The 21,456-nt window shown below is 41.1% G+C and overlaps 2 protein-coding genes across 3 annotated transcripts in view; both read right to left on the reverse strand.

Annotated features, from left to right (window-relative positions):
* Positions 1-21,456, reverse strand: part of LOC126400681 (butyrophilin-like protein 3) — a 101,753-nt gene that overhangs the window by 73,188 nt on the left and 7,109 nt on the right. The window lies entirely within an intron of this gene.
* On the reverse strand, positions 4,973-21,040 carry LOC126400686 (uncharacterized). Of its 2 annotated transcripts, XM_050061586.1 has the most exons (4): positions 20,921-21,040; positions 18,176-18,250; positions 6,189-6,542; positions 4,973-6,088 (listed from the first exon to the last, which is right to left on the reverse strand). In XM_050061586.1, exons 1-4 carry the CDS (start codon positions 20,988-20,990, stop codon positions 5,886-5,888), a joined length of 702 nt encoding a protein of 233 aa, XP_049917543.1. In that variant the 5' UTR covers positions 20,991-21,040; the 3' UTR covers positions 4,973-5,885. The 2 variants fall into 2 exon arrangements, 1 of the variants encoding a protein (XP_049917543.1); XR_007570993.1 differs by lacking the exons at positions 4,973-6,088; positions 6,189-6,542 and adding an exon at positions 10,757-11,796.

A 21,456-nucleotide genomic window follows, 5' to 3' on the forward strand; every position in this document is an offset into this window, starting at 1 on the left:
CTGCATCAGAGCAGAAGAGCACGTTTTAAAATACATTTATTTTATCAATTAGTTATTAACTTTTACTATTTTTAGCAACTTGCCCGATCAGGCAAGTGAGTTGTTAGTTTACATGCCCGACCGTGAGTTTTACTTGCCCCGGGCAATCGGGCAATTCTTATTGTTGAGCCCTGAGAGAGAAGGGAACTGCAGTAATCCAGGCAGGAAGTAACCAGAGAATGAACCAGGATTGCAGTGCTGTTGGGAGCGAGTGAAGGGCGGAGGCAGTTGATGTTGCAGAGGTGGAAGTAGGCGGACCGGATGGTGTTGTTGATGTGGGTGTGGAATGATAGGGTGCTGTCGAGGACGACACCCAGACTCTTAACCTGAGGGGAAGGGGAAACCGAGGAGTTGTCTGTGGTGAGGGTGAAACTGGGATGTTTGGTGAGGGTGGACTTTGAGCCAGTGAGGACTACCTCAGCTTTATCAGTATTGAGTTTGAGGAAATTTGAGGAGAACCAGACTTTGATTTCCTGCAGGCAGGCACAGAGGGAGGATGGCAGGCAGGTGGAAGTGGGTTTGGAGGAAATGTAGAGCTGGGTGTCATCCGCGTAACAGTGGAAATGGATATTATGTTTACGGAATATCAGTCCAAGTGGGAGGAGGTAAATAATAAATAGGATCGGGCCAAGGACAGAGCCCTGGGGAACACCAGAGGAGAGGGGGAGTGGATGGGATGTGTAAGATTTCAACTGGATGAACTGAGTACGGCCAGAGAGATATGAGTGAAACCAGTCTAGGGGTGTGAATCATTATATCTAAAAATCATAAATGAGTTCAGATTGTTGTAAACAAAGACATTATTTATTTCCTGTTGGAAATATAGTTTATGTACCAGGAGCATGTGTTGGTGTCCTCTGTGGATGAACCAGGAGTGTTGTCATCTCCAGCTGCTGTGTGAAAATACAAATACAACATGAATAACATGCAGAGTAGATCAAACATAGCAATTATACCAGGTAACATACATGAACAAGAAGACAACACAGTAATTTTAAACATTTTCACCGACCAGAGCTTTCATCCTCTCTGGTTCCACCACCACCAAAATATTTGAGTACTGCTCCTTCTGTGATATAAGTGATATATTAATTACTTATATATATTAATTTCAATAACAATTACTGTAAACGGGAAAAAATGCTAAGAGAAAATGTATGTAGGGGTAACTAATAGTATTATCCAATACAGCTTTAGTTTAGTGTGATTTTTTAACCCTTTCTGTTCATATTCTGACCTTCACAGTATGGGGCAGGTAGTTTTTGACCCTTTATTATTAGACATATAATCCACAGATATGTTGTGCATCCTGACCAACGCTGCTATTAAATCTTTCAGTGAATTATATTGAAAATGAAGGATGTACCAACTTTGCTGAAAGATAGGTTTCACCATAATCATTTGAAACTCTACACTGTGTGAGTGCATTAATCAAACAACAAAACAGCAAACTGGTCAGTAACTTTCATAAACACATATTGCACATTCTGGTAAGTGACAAACGTTGCTTCTCTTGAGTTTACCTTGAGCTTGTTTGTTTGCCTCTTCCACCTTTTTATCTTCCTCTTCTCCGCTCCTGAGGGATATGCCTGCTTCAGCATCTTCATAGACGGTATTGCACATGCTCCGTTCAGTGAACAGCACCTGCTCCCTGGTCCGTAGGGTCCCAGCCCTGCCACAGGTCACTTTATACATGATGTTGACTCAATAGTCATCGTTGCCAGTTTTTTTGGATCAAACAAACATGCAGATCCTCACACATCCCACCCTGTGAATAAGTACACTGCAGGTCACTGTAAATAACAGGGCTGCCAGGTCTACGCAGAGGTGTGACAATCAGTCAATTCAGTTTACCGTGCATCCATCTGGGGGCCCCGTAGTGGCAGTGGGGCCGCAGGCAGCTTGTATACCCAAAAGGGGCTTTAGACAGAAAATGTAACATTATATATTGTTGATTATATCAAACACATACCTGTCAGCTAATTTCCGCTGGAAAGAGCCGGTTGCCAGAAACCCCAGAGTGGTCAGCACCTGTATATGCACCAGGATGGCGCTGTTCCGGCGGGTGGGTCTGTCTAACACTGGACCCAGTTCAGCACATAGATCCAAGAGCACTGCTCTAGGGAATCTAAATAGGCTTATTAGCCAGTCATCATCATGGGCCAGGAAATCTTCTTGGTCCCTAAAGACTCTCTCCATGCTGATCCTACCATTTGCGTGATCTTCCAGCAGTGCCAGCGCATCCATTGTGCAGCATTACGCATGAGTGTCTCCGCACTATTTATACACTTACTCAGCAATTAGACTGATTGTTACACACCTTGTCACATTTAATACTAATCAATCAGTGCTATCCACCGCTCTATATCATTTGAAGATGGAAGTATGATATTTGAACATTGTGCATACAGTAGTAGGCCTAATGGCTCACTAAAGGAACACATCTGTAACACTGCAGACTTGGGTGTTTATGATTACGCAGGTCTATAAGTCTGATGTGTGATGACATTAAATGTATGAGATGAATCTGGCTTCAATTCACCACCTCACCATCTGTGCCGCCAGTTTCCCCCGTCTCCAAAATGTTTGTGCGCAAGGATCAAAGTTGATGTACTGGTGTGCACATTCTCCCACCAAGTTTATTTTTATAAATCACAACCTTTGCGTGGGAAGTGGCGTACGCCAAGCAAGCTTTATAAATGAGGCCCCTGATGTGTTTACTGTCAACAAAGCAGCTGACATATTTTTGGTCCAAATTAAAGCTGATGGTGGTTCAGACTTTGCTGTGAGTCGTGTTGTTCTTCATGTTTGTTTCAAGTTTCAAATCTCTTCAAATGAAATAAAACAAAATGATGAGCATCTTTTCTCTCTGTGTTTTGTTCTCATGTGATCATGTGGTTTTGTAGACTCATTCTACAATGAGGAACAAAACGACCACAAAGAGATGAAGAACAAACATAAAGAGAGGAAAAACTTCTTCAGAGACGTTAAAGAAGTAATCCATTAATTCCCATGGATGATAAACTATCAGAAAAAGGCATAGAAAAAGGAAAACACCTACAAAAGGACACTAAATAAACACTGTGTGCTTCGTTTTGAAAATGCTGGAGGCAGATCCAACATGGAGAAGTGTTTTATTGGAGCACATTTAGTTTTTGCTCTCATTCTTGCAGGTTTAAATTTATCATCTTTGACTTTTTATGCACTCATTAAATATATGTCTGTCAAATTTTGGTTGCAAATTTGTTAAAGTTTGTGTTAATGAGCACTTCTTCTTCTTCTCCAAGATAATTTACCCACCTGACAGGTGTGACTGATTAAACAGCATCTTTACTACACAGGTCACAACTACGACCACCACAACAACCACCACAACCACCCCCTCATATTAAATCATATGATTTGATTTCATTTATTCTGACTCTGAGCAGCATCAGGTGATTTTATTTTTAACCCTCCTTAACAGTAATCAGAGTTTAATCGGCTCCTCAGTATAAAACACATGAGGTTATATCATTTTTATAACATTATCTGGGAATATATAAATCTAAGCAGAGCCTTCGTCTGTCTGCTGACATTTTCATTTTCTGTTCAGATGGTAAAAGATATCATCCCACAAGGTCTGTGATACATCAGAGCAAAGCAACACACTACATTCACTGTTTCTACTGTAACAATGTCATTTTTTAAGGATTCATAACAATCTGATTCTTCAGCTTTTTTTAATAAACTCCAGCTGCTGAGTTCATTTTGTCTCTACATCTCAGTGAGAGCTGCTTATTCAGGCTTTCTCCTGCTGTAAAAGTACCTTTTCACTTGCTTTTATCGGAGTATATTTTTACACAAATAACTATTTTTACTTAAGTGTCTTTGAAGAGATGGTACTTTTGATTATTACACGGCTCTATTAAATGCTGCATTCTGATTGGTCAGTCGCGGCATTCTGCGGTCTGATATTACTGTGTAATGACTGCTGCTAGTAGCAATGGTCATTACACACAGTTGCTATGTAGCCCGGCGTTGCTATAGGGACGCTACCCTGACAACAGTTACTTTTTTTTTTTTTTTTTTTTTATTATAATCGGGCTAAAGTAGCCGTTACCGCTTACAAAATGTATAATTAATCAATATTCTGTCTATTCAACTGATAATTAGCCGTGTAATAAGCGGGATAATGTATAATGAGCCGGTGAATACTGGGAAAATAACTCCCGACAGGGGATGAAAATGTCTTCATCGTAAAAGTAGAAATAAAGTAGCATCCACCAAAAAAATTATTATTATAATAATAATAATGTTCAGAAAATAAAATAAGATTCTATTCTCATTCACTGTACACAACAAGGTATTGATTCCTGGAGGAGAGAACTTATTTACTCAAGTTAAATATATTTATAATTGTAATGTGATTAACTGAGTATTCTAGTACTCTCACTGGCTCAGGGTCGATATTTGACATGAATCACATTCAGTCTGACTGTCCACTGGGACCAGTTTGCTATGGGGAAAAAAAGAACTGAAATAAGAACAAATATGTTGAGACCTGACGCTGTAACAAATCTCCAATTAAAGTTTCAAATCAGCTATCAGAAATAATAAATAATTAGCAATAATAATGATTACTCATAATTAATAATAATGTGACTTATTTTACATTAAATCACCTCGTGGGGCACCATTCCAAAAAAATTCAAAAACGAGAGCCAATAAATTATATCAGTCTCACTAAACACACTAAGCTGTCAGCATTTGGAGCTCTGATTATTAATTAGAATAATAACAATAATTAAAATGACTATACTGATAGTAAAAGTTGAAGGATTTGGGAGTTGTTGACATTGCAGAGAATGACTATTCATTCAGTCTTGTGCAACATTAAACAGACAGTAGGTACAATTCAAAAAGTTTTTATTTAAAAAGACAGTGAAAAAAACATACAAATTTAGCATGGGTGTGTATGTGTGTGTGTGTAAAACAAAATCTGTCTGGCCTAACAACTAAATAAATAAATAAATAAAAATAATTATTAATAATAATAATACTATTTATCAGTCCCTCCAGGATCTAAGTGCAAATTCTTATGTCAATACGGAACGTTTCTCCATACTGCAATAACATAAACTCATTTGATGACACGTCAAATCTGATGTCTGACGTTTGAAATGACGTTGGGTGCGTGACGACTTCCGGTTGGCCGGAAAATGCGGAAAAACAGTGGGACTTTTGAAAAATTGCAAGCCCCTGCAAATATTGCAGACTTGCATTGAATTTGCGTTAATTATTGCGATCGCAAGAAAATGGTTTTCTGGAGGGACTAATTAATAAATTAATAAAATAACAGGTTCTCTGTACCTCTGAGATGCATATACACACACATACACATTCACATATATCCACGTATGTTGAAACATTTAACAGACAAAATAAAATTAACAAAAAAAAACGCTTGCTTGGCTCCAAAATAAGACAAGACATTACTCTGAGTTTGATTCTCTGAAATGTATCAGAAACAGTTCCCAGATTTCCAAGAAGACATCCGGTTTATTGTTTGTCTTTTAAAAAGGAGTTCATAGGAAATGGATTCTTCTAGGTCACTAAGGCATTCTTGCTAGTCTGCTGGAAGCAGGCCACATTCAGGGCAAGACTGCAACTCCTACTGTGGGCATTCAGAGGTGAGAGAAGAGGGAAGGGTGTGGCAGGGCCTCCTGCATGATGTCCTACTTCTTCAAAGATTCAAAGAGTAGAGGTTTCTGTTTTTCTGCCCAATCAAGTTTTAAGACTGAAGGTGTGACAATGATGCATCCTGTGGAGAATATTGTTGAAACAGACCATCATGGTGAAGAGTCTCAGACAGCAGAGGTACTCATGAGCTGATCGTTTCCTGCTTCATCTGCAGCAGACTGTGCTGATCTTTGGTCCATACGTCTTTTATGTTTCCAGACAACAACAGACACTGCAGCAGCTAAAAGAAGCACTGCAACAACTCCTGCTGCCAGTCCAACGTGTCCACGAGGGAAGTTTCCATCCATGAAGTTCTCATTCTTTGAACCTGAAGATTAAAATAAGCCGTCATTTGTCCTCTGTATTTCTGATGTTTGACTCTCAGGAATAAACTGCAGACACAGACACACTGAGCTCCACACACTCACCTGTAACCTCCAGGCGGATGACTGTAATTGGATTAGTCTTGAGGATGGCTCTCTTTTTAAGTCTTGATCCACCTGATTTAACTCGACACTCGTATGTTCCAGAGTCTCTGCTGGTCACATTCTTCAAAGTTAAAGACACGTCTCCGTCCTTCAGCTTTCTGTCCACCACTTCCACCCTGCCTGTAAAGGATGGATGCTGGAAGGTTGTGTCGAAGTGTCCGTCTCTGTTTAAGAGGACGTACTGTGGTGGCTCCAGGTCAGGTCTTGTCCACTCTACAGCTAAGATGGAGACATTACCAGCCTCACATCTCAGAGTGACGTTATCTCCAGGGTGCACTGTCATCACATGTTGGCCTGAAAAAGACAAAAACATCCAGAGTCGAAAGGACGCCACAGAGTAAACAGAAAGCCTCGTCCAAGGTTTTCTTCTTCAGGCTCTGAGTGTTCCCATATAAGGGAGGCATTTGGAGTCATTTGACTTCCCCATACGGTCCAACTTCTCATTTATAAAACCAACATTAATTTAGAATTTTTGTTCTGCATTCTTAAAGGTTCACACAGGTTATTATATAAGTGCAGAATATATAAGTGCAGAAGGCAAACAAATCAGCGACCTCGCTCTGCTCAACCAGGTCAGACTAAAGGGACCCAAAGCCAGGATTTTAACCAAAGTGCCGCAGGACCCAAAGGCACTGAGTTGTCTGAGGTAGTAGAACGAGACCCCATGATGGAAGGGACACCCGCCCACTAGAGGTACACCCTACAAAGCCGATGATTAAGCAGCCAGGCAGGCATAATAAGATCAAGTGGCCTAAAGCAAATGATCGGGTAGCATGGCAGAACCTTGACTTGAGCCAGCTGTTGGATCTGGCATTGTGAGGAAGTGTCGAGAACAAGCTCAACATCTTTGGGGAGATCATCTCTGAAGAGTGCAGACAGAGGTTTGGTGAAGTCAGTAGGAAGGAGCCCACAGCCCCAAGGACAGGAAGGAGATCGAGGCGTCAGTAGCACCGTCAGAGCTGGCAGAAAGCTGCAACTGAGGAGAAAGGTGGCCTGAAGGAGCTGTGGGATGAACTCAAATGAAGCCTTGGCAGGCTGCGGAGAGTTGAGAGGATCAGGAGGAGGAGGAAGTAAAGAGAGAAGTAAAGAGCCGGCTTCTTCAGAGATCCCTTCAAGTATGCCCGACAGTTGCTGGATGAAGAGCAGGAAGCTAGACATCAGTAAGGAGGAGCTGGAGCAACACATCAAGAACCAGCACAGTGACAGACGAGCCACACCGCTTGGCTCCCCAGAGTATGTACCACGGCAAGCCCCACTGATCCTGCCATTTGGTACCTCCCCACCTAATCTGCGAGAAGTGGAAGAGGTTATCAAGAAGGCAAAGTCAGCTTCAGCCCCTGGGCCCAATGGGCTTCCCTATAAGCTGTGCAAGAACTGCCCCAAAAGTACTGTGGAAGCTTATGAGAACAACTTGGAAGAAGGAAGAAGTCCCAGCAGAGTGTCAGCAAGCCGTCGATGTGTTCATTCCCAAAGAGCAGAGCTCCCGTATCAGCCAGTTCAGAAGCATTGCCTTGTTAAACGTGGAGAGGAGGATTTTCTCTGTCCTGGCAAGGAGAATGACCAGCTTCCTCATGGCAAATGAAAACACTGACACAAGCTGCCAGAAGGCTGGAATCCCAGGCTACCCCGGATGCATCGAACACTCTGCCATGATTTGGGAACAAATCCAGCGCGCCAAGAGAGAGAAGAGCAACCTGAATGTGGTGTGGTTGGATCTCACAAACGCATATGGCTCAGTGCTCAGTGCTATAGACTTCGCCTTGAAATGTTTTCATGTACCAGACTGTGTTCAGAACATCATCACCAGATACTTCTAAAACCTGCACGTGTTTCACTCTGGAAGGCTACAACAGGATGGCAACAGCTGGAACGCGGAATTGCCATGAGATGCGGCATCTCCCCCATCCTATTGTGTGGGCCTTTGAGATAATCCTCAGAGCCGGGTAGGTAGTCTGCGACATCAAGCTAACATCAGGTGAGAGGCTCCCACTGCTGAGGAGCCACATGGATGACGTGACAAGCATTCTTCAGACGGCACCATGCACCACAAGGCTCCTCAAGTGCATGGAAGCCAGGGTGAAGCCAGGGTTTACCCCGTGGAGGTCAGATGCCAGGGCTTTGTTGGCAAAACTATGGTCCAACTACTCCATGGTGCTGGAATGGTGGGGTCAAATCTGCGGAAGGCCGTGAGGGAGCTAGGAGAGGAGGCCGAGAAAGTGAGCTACTGGCTGTGGCTCTGGAGGAAAGACATTGGCTGGGGGATAAAACCCCAATAAAGGCAGCTGCAGGGGGTGGCGGGGAGACGTTCCCTATCTGCCACAGCCCCCCCTGCGTGCTCCTTCGGGAGATGTACTGGAATAGGGGGCGAAACATCAGTAAATGGCGGCCAACTTTTGCTAGCGAGCAGCTAGTAGCAAGAGGGAAACGCAAACCTGAGACACTGTAAAGATGAGCAACTGGGGAGACAAAGAATTGCGAACTCTCCTTGTCCTCGCAAAGGAAGAGGCCATTAACCGTCAGAAGACGGGGACGGTGAAAGACGGGCCGACTTATGAGAGAATCGCTGCCCGACCAGCCGCAGCTTCCCTCCCACGTCACTGTTTACGTCACACGCTGAGCTACACGTTTTGTTACTTGCTCACGCCCCCCATTGCCCCAAAAAAGGCGCATTCCGTATAAACAAAAGTAGGCAGGTGGCATTTTGCTGCACTCCCCGATTTTGTTTTATACTGCCAATGCTGAAAAAAAGACTATTGGGCTTTCCTGCAGATTTGCACAACTCCTGTTTAAAAAGGGCTTGTGTGTGCAATGTGACAAAAGATAATCCGTGAGGGAAGAAGTTCCACTCTGTAACACCATATTCTAATCAGAGCCTTCCTGTAGTTCCAACAACTCCCAACAGAGTGAGATGTCGTCTCTGTAGAGGATCACTTCATGTTACTTTCAGGAGTCACACTGTTTCACTCCTTTTATTCACATCACATCAATCATTTTAATTTAACAGTCTTCCCTCACAATCATTAAAGCCAGTTTCTAACTTTCCATCCATCCATCCATCCATCCATCCATCCAACGTAATGATGGCGTCCTGTTCAGCAGGCCAACCTGCTGGAGCCAGCACACAGGTGAGAAATGTTCAAAATGAGAGGTCGTTCTGTGACAACATTCAATGTTTCTGACGTCTTTAAGTGGTGAATTAGCAAAGCTGGACGTTAAGCATGGGGCTAACACACTCTCTCTCACATAATGCATCTATTTGCGATATGAACTCACTAGGACTCTGGAAAGTGGCCAACAACTAGCCAGAGCCATACCAGTAGCGGGTTTGTTTACTGTTACCATAGCAACCGTTGCTTGTGTTCTTCTTTACACCCATACTGGTACATACTAGGAGCAACTGAAAAGGGACATTCTTCAAACACTACTGACTAAAGTTTCGCAGGTCACGCAGAAATTGCTCCTTGATGTGGATTATTTGCAGTTTGTAGTCAACCAGGAGATGGTTCTTTTAAGGTCAGTGTCTGGCCAGGTTGAGATGCCACAGGATGTTGTTAGTGCAACTCTTGTCAATATGGAGGACAACTTTAATCAGACCCCCAGTCAGGTGCCTATGTTGCAAGGAGAAATGGGACGGCCGAAGTATGACGTGTCTCCACAACAACTACATGCATTCCCACAGCCGAAACATCACTACCCTTATTCAATGTATTTCTTATGTGTTTTTCACGCAGGAGCCTACTACTGTCTGAATGCTAAATAATGTTAAGCTACTCGATGCTAACGTTAGCCCCATGCTTAACTTCCAGCTTTGCCCATTCACCACTTAAAGACGTCAGAAACATTGAATGTAGTCACAACACGACCTCTCATTTTGAACATTTCTCACCTGTGTGCTGGCTCCAGCAGGTGAGCAGGACGCCATCATTGCGTTCACAGTACTATGTGGAAATCAGAAATTTCAGCACTTAAAGTGTGGCTGTTGAAGTGCACAATAACACAGATAAAAACAATAACAATAAAACAGATTTAGCCGTGCAAATGGAATTTTGTCACTGACATCAGTTTTTTCACTGCCAATCACATGGTGTAGCCTACATAAAGTGTTGAGTTCAGTTGTTTTAGTTCCTACGTTCCCTGAAGGCACCGTGATAGGGGAAGGTCCCTAGCCTTTTTGTTAAGCTGTCTTGTCATGATTCCACAACCTTCTCAGTTGATGCCACGCCCCCCACGTTAGATCAGGACCAAAAGTCTGCAACTCAAAAGAAAAGATCTGAATCTGAAAAGATAAAATGTGCAACTGAAAGAAATAGGATCTGAAATAAATAAGAAAGTGAAAAATGAAAATAAATAATTTCTTCAAAAGAATTACCAGAGTGAATCATAATTATATTTAACCTGAAAAAACCTTTTGTACACTTATGTTTATTTTGAATACATTGATTTATTTTTCAAAATTCAAGATCAAAACTTGAATTTTCAGTTTCAAACTTTAATTTTTTCAAGTACAAAACATTTGGCCCCAATATAGCTCCATAGAATATCAGCACGGCTGTGATTATCTTCAGCACTGAACAATGTGGTGATACTGCTCCTGTGCTTCTTCAAAACTAAGCTGTTTTTTTAAACTGAAGTTAGTACAAATTAACAAAATCCTCACCAACACTGAACAACAATCCTTATCCACCTTATTCCTGAGGGCACGGCTGTAGAAATGATTATGGTCACAACTTCCTGTGAGATAGAGGAAGTAACAGTAAGCTAATTAGTCCCATAGACCGTCTGTGGTTAGTCCCAGTGGCTACTCTTGGTGGCTAACCGCCAAAGCTGGTTATTTTCCAAAGTCATTTGCCTTCAGTTTAGCAAATACTGATTTATTTTTTAACAAATATTTAACTAACGTTAACTTAGCATTTTCTAAAATGTTTTTGTGGAGCTCTGGTACCTGTTGCACTGTCCGTGTCTGTAACGACTAACAACCAGGCTGAGCTAACTCTTTGTCTTTTACAGTAGAAAACAAACTTAAATATGTATTTAGACATTAGGGCTGAGAATGTGTCACTGATTTACCGTACTTCCTTTATATCATATGAAAGATGAATGCCAAAAGTTATTTCTTTTACTCCTGCTTTATATTACTATGACTGAAGTCTGCTGCTAAATTCAGCTTCATGCTTTGCTCAGAACAGTTTTTAATAAATCAGAAGTTTAAAATAAAAGTGTAAATTGTGTCGTTAATGCAGATGAGCGGAGGATTAGCTGGGAAACATCACATTTATTCACTTTACATGGAGCTAGTTAATACTGAATTATGTGTTAGTATCTCTTAATAAGTCATCAGAAGACATAAACCATCTTTAGAAGGAGCAGATGTTACCTTAAGCTGCTCGCGACATGTTAAAGTTAACAATATTTAACGGAGCAAGGCGAGCTAATTGCTAGCGTGCTCGGTTGCTTTGAGATGGCTGTCAGAGATGGCAGAGGTATGATCACATGATCCTGTTTGAGCTAGAACAGGTGGTGTGTTCCACATTTTATTTCCCAGTTGCTCCTGGAAAGAAGAATAGAGAACTGTAAACAAACTGTTACCATAGGAAATCGCCGGTTTCAATTCAACGCCGGAATTCGTGCACATAATTTGGGCAAGGGATCATGCAGGCTAGGAATAAGGTGGATAAGCTACTGCAGGGTTAGCAAGTTAGCTTGCTAAGTAGGTTCACTAACAAAGAGTAGAGACCCTATCATTTGAGTACCTGTGTCTATTGCAGGTCTTTCCAACTGCAAAATGACATTATCCTTACTCTAAATGTCAGTGAACAATATTCTAGCCCAGTGGTTCTCAAATGGTGTGCCATGATGCCAATCCAGGTGTGCCGTGGGATTCTGTGATAACCACAATTATTACTACAATATTCAGCTGGGCCCAAAGCTATGAATTAATTCTTAATTGACTGCATCAGTATGTTGTGCACACTTGTTACCTAATACTGGGGCAAACTCGAGCTGCAAACATGTAATTTAATTTAAAAAACCTTCATGGGGAACATATTTGTCACAATTCCCACGTGGGAATTATCAGTGCGACACATCTAAAGGCCTGATTGGCAGCTAGTGTGAGGGATGGTCACATTTAAAAAGGAGAAAGCTGTTAGCTTTACTGTACGGAGCAAATTACAACAAAGCACCAGATGTCCTACCAATGAGAGAAAAGAGTAGAAGCACAAAGGAATTTTTAAAGAAGTGCAGAAGCAGCACACTGATGATGTCAGAGGGCTGTGACTGGTTGATTGCAATGTTGGTCCAGGAACATGTCTTACTGGGCAAAATCACACAGTACCTTCGTGATTTTACCCAGTAAGACATGTTCCTGGATCAACAACCCACATCATGTTCCTGGACCAACCAATCACAGCCCTCTGACATAATCAGTATGCTGCTCCTGTGCTTCTTTCAGAATCCCTGTGTGCTCCTTCTGAGCTGAGCTAGTTTTCCAAATTGAAGTTAGAACAATTAATCAAAATCCTCAGTAACACTGAACAAAAACCTTATAAACTACTGCAGGGTTAGCGAGTTAGCTTGCTAACTAGGTTGGCTATGCTAATGAGTAAACTTGCTGATTGACTAGAATATTAGCAAGTTAGCTCACTAAGTAGGTCGGCTATGCTAACAAGTAAGCTTGCTAATAGGTTAAAATATTGTTCGTTAACATTAACATTAAGGATAATAACATTTTTCAGTTACAAATTCCTGCAATTAAGACATTTACCCTCCTTTTTACCATGTTGACCCTGGATGGATTGGTTAGGTTTATCAAGGCCCGTCATCATCATCATCATCATCATCATCATCACAGTGGTTCTGGATAATTTGTTTATAATGACATCAACATAGCGGTGATGGTCCTGAATTATTATAACCAAATTATACTGGGCCAACATGGTGATGATGGTTCTGGATCAACACCAGCACTGCAACCTTGCACTAAAACTAGTTTTGAATAAGCTAGTTACGGACATTCACGGGTCTTTTACAACTGCAAAATGCTATTATCCTTACTCTTACTGTTAACGAACAACATTTTAGCCTATTGGCAAGTTTACTCATTAGCATAGCCTAAATAGTTAGTGAGCTAACTCGCTAATATTCTAATCAATCAGCAAGTTTTTTTCGTTATCGTAGCCTGCCTAGTTAGCAAGCTAACTCGCTAACCCTGCAGTAGCTTATAAGGTTTTTGTTTAGGGTTACTGAGGATTTTGATTAATTGTTCTGACTTCAATTTTGAAAACTAACGTATCTCTGAAGAAGCATAAAGGAATTTGCAAAGAAGCACAGAAGCAGCACGCTGATGATGTCTGCAATGTTGGTCCAGGAGCATGTCCTACTTGAAATCACAGCTATGCGGTTATTAGTAAAACAGTACTCCCTCTCGTGTGATTTTGCTTAATTATATCATCACTTCCGGATAAAATGACCCAACCCGAAAGGTATTAAGGATCATCATTGGGTGCTAGAAGGACGTCTCCAGTGTGTCAGCACCATGACTTTAGACCCACGCTAACGTCTTGGACATCGACATGATGAAAACAATTTGAGGGTGTAACTCCACAGCTCACAGTCTGATGTGTAAAGAAATCACTGATGCTTTACCCAGACTTTATCATGACACAGAAAAGTGGTACAGCAGTGTAAGGTAGAATCAAATGAACTACAGTAGAGTACAATGTGGTATAATAACACATAACAACATGATACAGTACAACATAAATAGAAGTATAGTTCAATAGAAACAATTGAAATACACAACATATAGAAAAGACTCCAACAGAAAGATAATAAAGATACTCAGTACTCAACACACATAACCCAGAATGAACTGGAGTCAGAGACTGCTGCACCACAAATATGAATTTTATTGGCAAAGATGAATAATAACTTGTCTCCATTAAACCAGGTAACAGTAAGGAAGTTCAGTAAAAGGCATAAATGCAGACCAGGAGGGATGGAGCAAGCTAAGGTGACCACACACACACACACACACACACACACACACACACACACACANAAAAATGAAAACAGAAAATGGCTCATTCAGTTTATTAGTTACAGAACCTTAAAATCTAAAACATCTGGGAAAACAGTGATTGGCTGCTCTATAGTTTCTTTGAAAAGAAACAAGAACACAATAATATACAAAAACACGTTATGAGAAACATTTTACAAAGCATAATTTAAAGGAATGGAAGGAAGGTGAAAGCAGAGATCTCGTAAAGAAGTAACATATACAGTCAGGTCCATAATTATTTGGACAGTGATACAGTTGTCATCATTTTGGCTCTGTACACCACCACAATGGGTTTTACATTAAACAATGAATACCTGCTTAAAGTGCAGACTCTCAGCTTTCATTTAAGGCTTTTTTCAAAAATTTTGTATGAACCGTGTAGCAATTACAACCATTTCTTCACACAGTCCCCCACCTTTAAGGGCTCATAAGTATTTGGACAAACTATTACAATCATCAATTAAACAGTTAGTTTTAATACTTGGTTGCAAGGGCTATATTATCTGCTCAGATTCAACCAAATGCTTCAAAACTCATTGGACGATGCTTCACAGTGCAGTTGGACATTGACCTGAAGTATACTACAAAAGCAACCAAAGACATTTTTAAGGCAAAGAAGTGGAACGCTCTGCAATGGCCAAGTCATATCATCTGACCTGAATCCAACTGAGCATGTATTTCTCTTACTGAAGGCAAAACACCTAAAACACAAGCAGGAAGTGCAGACAGCTACCAGAGCATCACCAGGGAAGAAACCCAGCATCTGGTGATGTTTATGGGTCCAACACTTCAGGCAGTCATTAACTGTATTAGTATTAACTGACTGTTTAATTAATGATTACGTTGGTTTGTCCAAATACATATGAGCCCTTAAAGGTGGGGGACTGTGTGAAGAAATGGTTGTAATTGCTACACGGTTCATACAAAATTTTTGAAAACAGCCTTAAATGAAAGCTGAGAGTCTGCACTTTAAGCAGGTATTCATTGTTTCACTTAAAACTCATTGTGGTGGTGTACAGAGCCAAAATGATGACAACTGTATCATTGTCCAAATAATTATGGACCTGACTGTATAAAACCATAGAACGAACCACCATGCAGCGACGGATCTTGTAAAGAACACTCATCAAAAACATTAGAACGAACCACCGTGTAGCGACAGATGTCGTAAAGACTCATCAAAAACATTAGAACGAACCACTGTGTAGCGACAGATGTCGTAAAGACTCATCCAAAACATTAGAACGAACCACCGTGCAGCGACAGATCTTGTAAAGAAGACTCATCCAAAACATTAGAACGAACCACCGTGCAGCGACAGATCTTGTAAAGAAGACTCATCCAAAACATTAGAACGAACCACCGTGCAGCGATGGATCTTGTAAAGAAGAGTCATATACATAAAAAACCTTGGAACGAACCACCGTGCAGCAATGGATCTTGTAAAGAAGAGTCATATACATAAAAAACCTTGGAACGAACCACCGTGCAGCGATGGATCTCGTAAAGAGTCATATACATAAAAAACCTTGGGAACGAACCACCGTGCAGCGACGGATCTTGTAAAGAAGACTCATCAAAAACATTAGAACGAACCACCGTGCAGCGACAGATCTAGTAAAGAAGACCCATACATCAAAAATAGTCTAGATGGAAATAGGGGTCCACGCGCACCCCCAGGATTTTTTTGTGGTACCTGATTTTTCTTAATCCTCTAAGTGTCTGTTTTCAGATTTTGCCAGGTACCAAGCTGAAATAATGTCCCAAAGGCTTCATTTTTAACCTTTTATTGCACCTGTCCCCAACCGGAAAAAGAAAAACAAGATATAGAAAGTGGTGTAACTTCTGAAGTAAAAAAAACACTTTTCCATACAACTCTGACCCAAGGAATTCAATGGAATGATTATTTTTGACAACATCTTGACTCTATTTAAGAAACTTCTTAAAAGTTGGACAGGAATCTCAGCTGAACAACCTCTTTGCGTTCAATCACATTCCTAAGAATGTAATCCTTTACCACGCTATATGACTTATCATGTGCTGCCATCTTTTGAGCCTGCCGGCTGTCAATGCAGTCTGCTGCCTTTTCCGCCCTCTCTCTCTCTCCCATGCACGTGGTTTTGGTACTCCGTGTTGAAGTTGTTCCTACATGATGGATGATACCTGGCATCCATTGCAAAGAGGTCCTTGCCCTGCACCTTGCGGTAAAGAGCCTCTTTATTCAATTCCTGTGCACTATGTTCGATGACTTTCCAGCTGGTTCCTTGTGTTTCCAACCCTGAAACTTTGTAAGATTTTCAGTTTTGACCTTGGTTTTTATTTTGTCACAGAAAATGCACTGATTTGTAAACAAGAAGGAACACCGAGTCCCTTCAGACTGATTTGACTGGATTTGAGCCGGCGTAGGAAGTCCTCTATTGATGATCATGATTCACCAGATATAGAGGTCTTTGACACTTTCAAACCACCTAATTTCCCTGTAAATCTTTTGTAGCAGTTTTGATGATAGCCAGTTTCATCCAAAGGCAAGCCCTCTAATGACAATGGTATCTGGTCACAAATATCCTTCATACGGTATGGCGAAGTGGCAGGTTCACAGAGTCTCATATCACAAATACTGTGGTAGATATGATAGCCTCTCGCTGTGCCCTCCCTTGCATGTGCTAAGTGTGGTAAAATGACCATACTCAGAGTTGGGACATGTAAAATACATGACGGGGATCGAATCTTGTTTTGAGGCACTTCACACATGGACAAATGTGTTCATTTATCTCTCTGTGTTGTTTATTTAAAAGGCTATTTTCAATTTCTTTGGATTCGGTATTGGTGTAATAAACTGTTAAATATAAACCCCATGGGCCATTATTTCAGTCTGCTAACTAGTATTATCGTAAAATATACACTTAATTGATTAAAAAAAAAAAACAGGTGGTGAAAATTTTTTCACCGTATGTGCATGAAAAAAAGGAAAATATAGTTGTGAAATTAACATTTTTTTCGCTTTTTTTTTGTTGTTTTTGTCCAGAAATAGAGTCAAGATGTTGTCAAATGTCAAAAATAATCATTCAATTGAATTCCTTGGGTCAGAGTTGTATGGAAAAATGTGTTTTTTGTCTCTGTATGTTGTTTGCTTCAAAAGTTACACCACTTTCTATATCTTTTTCTTTTTCCGGTTGGGGACAGGTGCAATAAAGGGTTAAAAATGAAGCCTTTGGGACATTATTTCAGCTTGGTACCTGGCAAAATCTGAAAACAGGCACTTAGAGGATTAAGAAAAATCAAGTGCCACAAAAAAAATCCCGGAGGTGCACGTGGACCCCTATTTCCATCTAGACTAAAACTTTGGAACGAACCACCGTGCAGCGATGGATCTTGTTTATAAGTTTCATTACCCTGCAACTGAAGAACGAGCCACTGTGCAATGACGATGGCCAATGTGATTGGTTAGTCAAACGAGATAGGTTGAACTGGCTCTGCAGTACAGGTACTCTGCTGAGCTTCCTGTCGCTTTTTATAGACTCCGCCCTTTACCTGGGTCCTGGCGCTAGACTGCCTGTTACCTTTCCTTCCACATACACATAATAATTCTGCTTTAATAACAGTCTGTAACTTTCAACAGATACCTACACTACTACCACTGTTACCTGACCATCCATGATGGCAACAGAACAAGAACTACAGAGACAAAAACTTACTGAGAAATACAAAACAGAAACATTGTTGTATTTACACCCAATATTATCTTTGTGTTCATTTAACATATCTTCTTTTGTAGCAACTTAAGAACTTTTTATTACCATCACGTCCACATCAGAGTTCTTAGATCAGAGTCTACATTTGTGTCATCGAACTGAAGCTAAGTTGTCACCTGCATGTTGCTCGGTCGTCAGAGGCCCCTGTTGCATCTTGTCTGGTAGCTCGTGTCCCTCAGACAGACTGACAGCTGAAACAGCAGAGAGACAGAACATGTTCAGTTTGTAACAAGAAAGAAAAAGAGCGCACCTCTCTGAAAAATGAAAGCAGTATTGTCGAGCTGCCTCCTGAATGTAGATGATTTGAATCATCAGTACAGAATCTCATGTTGTCTGTTGGAGCATTTGACTCAGGTACTATAATAGAGTTGTATAGTTTGTCCACCGCTGGAGATAATCTTCACTAATGAACACCACTTTATGATTTGAGGTAAAAAGCTAATGTTAAGCTATAAACAAACTACATTACAGTCACGTCTTAACTTCCTCCTTCCTCACCATTAACGACACTGTAGGGTCGTGTTTGATGTAGGGTTGTCATGAGAACCGATACTTCGGTATTAAGTCGATGCCAACACGCAAAAAATACGTCGGTACCTCTTTCTTTTCGGTACCGTAAGTACCGGATACAACTTTGCCCTCAGTGGGCCGTGTCGGGCGCAGTATACACGCGTCAGTCTGTGCTGAGGACGAGCGCTGAAGAAAAACGCCTTCTCTCCATAGTCCTTGCTAGAAACAGTGGCTTCTACAAGTGCCAGTCAGGTCATGTGTGGAGATATTTTGCATTTGAGGCAGATGAAAGCAGAGTAATTATAAACTCGTTAAAACCAGTGTGCAACCGGTGCCTCCGAAGTTTCCAGACCAAAGAAGGAAACACTTCAAACCTGGCTGAACACTTAAAAGACAGACACCCTGACTTGTTTAAAAAATTCAAGGTGAGTGAGTTTCAATTTACCATCACATGTGTTATGTTACACTTATCCTGAAATATACGTTATGTTATTTGGGTTTGAGAGCCAGCTTACTACGTTTATAGGGACGGCTACTAGTACTCGCTACCTTACGTTGTAACTTACCCTGTAAGAGATGGCTAACGTTATGTGACGCTAACGATACCGTCTTTAACGTTACTTAACGTTGCGTTTCAAGCAATTACTACCGGACTAATTGTCTGTCACCATATCTGTAAATTCAAACTACTCTGTAGATTTACACGCATAACGTTATGAGCTGCTTTCTTACAGTCTCCGAGCTTCTGTTATTTGAACTGAAATGTTATTTTTCTTTTACAGTATCAGTCTGGGGATGATGTTGAAAATCACAGAAGTTTTTGAAAGCCACAGAAAATGACTCAAATTCATATGAAGCAGTGGAAAACCGTTTTCATAAAGTAGTGAATTTAGGAATACACGAGTTCTGTTTTTTTATTTTATCGTGGTATCAAATGAGTATCGAGAATCGTGGAAATTCACTGGCATTGGTTTCGACTACTAAAATTCTGGTATCATGACAAGCCTAGTTTAATGATGTTCTGTAGTCTTACTGTCATCACATTAAGTCTGCGAGGGCAGAGATTGCAAGAGCCCTGCAGACTGATTTTTTATAGGTTGCCCTGTCATATTCATATATGTCATACACGTTGATGAACAGCGCTGAACTCATCTGTTCCTGCAGGTAACAAGATATAAATCCCATGTAAAGGCTTTATTGTGACTGAACTAAAATGTATTAATACATCTCTGTATAACAGGCTACACATGTTCAAAAACAGACATGTGTAAATCAGGATTATAACTCAATTAACATTAAGAGTTTATTTTATACGTCATCTCGTTGAGTCAACATCTAAACCAATCAGCTGTTGGATCAGGTGAGAGTCAGAGCAGATGTAGCACCTGGCTCTAAAAACTGCAGCCGCCTCGATCTCGCGAGATTATCACTGTCCACTTTTGGATGATGTAAGAGCAAGTCAGGATGAAGTCAGACACAAATCTACCCAGCATGCATTGTGCAGCAATCACTGGTGATCAAACCTGCTCAGGCCTGACTCATCTCCAGCGAGCCTATTGTTTTTAATGGTGGTGACGTCATGTGACCGTGGTGTAGTTCGTTTGTAATCTGATTTAGTGTTAGTGTTTTACTTCTGGTGACTGTATTCACACTTCAATATTCACAAAGTGGTGTTCATTAGATATATAAGATTATATCACTGAACAAAACATGTCAGTGTCATAAACGTGTGTTCGCGACAGAGCATATTTTCTATAATAATCCAAAGTCCAACGAAAAGATCCCACACAGGGTTTATGACGAGGGAGCCATTGTGTCGGACTACAGAAAAACGTCATCACTGGAGCTCTGTATAGGCCGAATTACCGTGACGTCGCTCAAACAACAACAATCACGGTGATAAGTTGAATCAGCAAACATTAAGATAAAGCAGTTAAAATAATCTTACTGTAACGTACACTTCAAATTGTACGCATTTTTGGCTGGCCTTTTCAGGCGGCTAAAACTAACCGAGGCAGTTAGCTTTGATTTTAAAGTGCGTCACGCGGAGTTTCGGAGTTTAACTACGACACATATAAGCTTTTACATTCACTGACGTGTTTACTGACGTATTTAATGTCGTAGAACAAAACGTTAAAGTCTCGTCAGCTTGTGTTAACCAAACACCTTATTTCAGACTGACTAACTGACACCGTCAACCGTTGATGCTCAGGCCGCGCCGCCATGACACCGGACAGGAACTCTGCCAGCGGGACGTTTCATTAAATAACGAACACAGTGCTGCTTTTTAACCGATCTAAGTGTCGACCGGCTGATTGTCACACTTTCACCGTTTCACACAGCAAACTTACCGCCACAGCAGACGTCAGAGAACATGAATACAAAGACCAGGGCGAGACGACGCATCTGACACACGGCCATTTTATATGAAGGTGAAGAACTGGAACTGTGGAGAAACTTCCAGAAGGTCTTATTTATAGAGTGCCGAAGTCACGCCCCTTCCGGTAGAGCTCATGGGGAGAGCAATATTATCTTTTGTTCCCGTTTGAGTTGCGACATGAAATCTAAATATGTTGTTAATGAATTTAAAACATACATTTTAAGGTCAAGAATGTCATACTTTGTGGTAAAACGAAATGACAATGTGTTTGTTTATCACACCTGATGTACTGTAGATCCATCCCAGCAAGGTTCCCACATCAGCCAGGAGGGGGCACTACAGGCCTGTAGACACTCAGGAACTTGCTCTCTGAAGCATCTCACTCACAGACACTAAAGCAGAGCTGTCACCACATGTACAGTCTGATATATCTTTATATATATATATAAATCCCCTTCTCATTTTGTAATGCCCACTCTTAAAACAGCAGCTGCTTTTTACAGGAGC

This window comes from Epinephelus moara, chromosome 14, assembly GCF_006386435.1.
Source record: "Epinephelus moara isolate mb chromosome 14, YSFRI_EMoa_1.0, whole genome shotgun sequence".
In the NCBI taxonomy this organism is placed as follows: Eukaryota; Metazoa; Chordata; class Actinopteri; order Perciformes; family Serranidae; genus Epinephelus; species Epinephelus moara.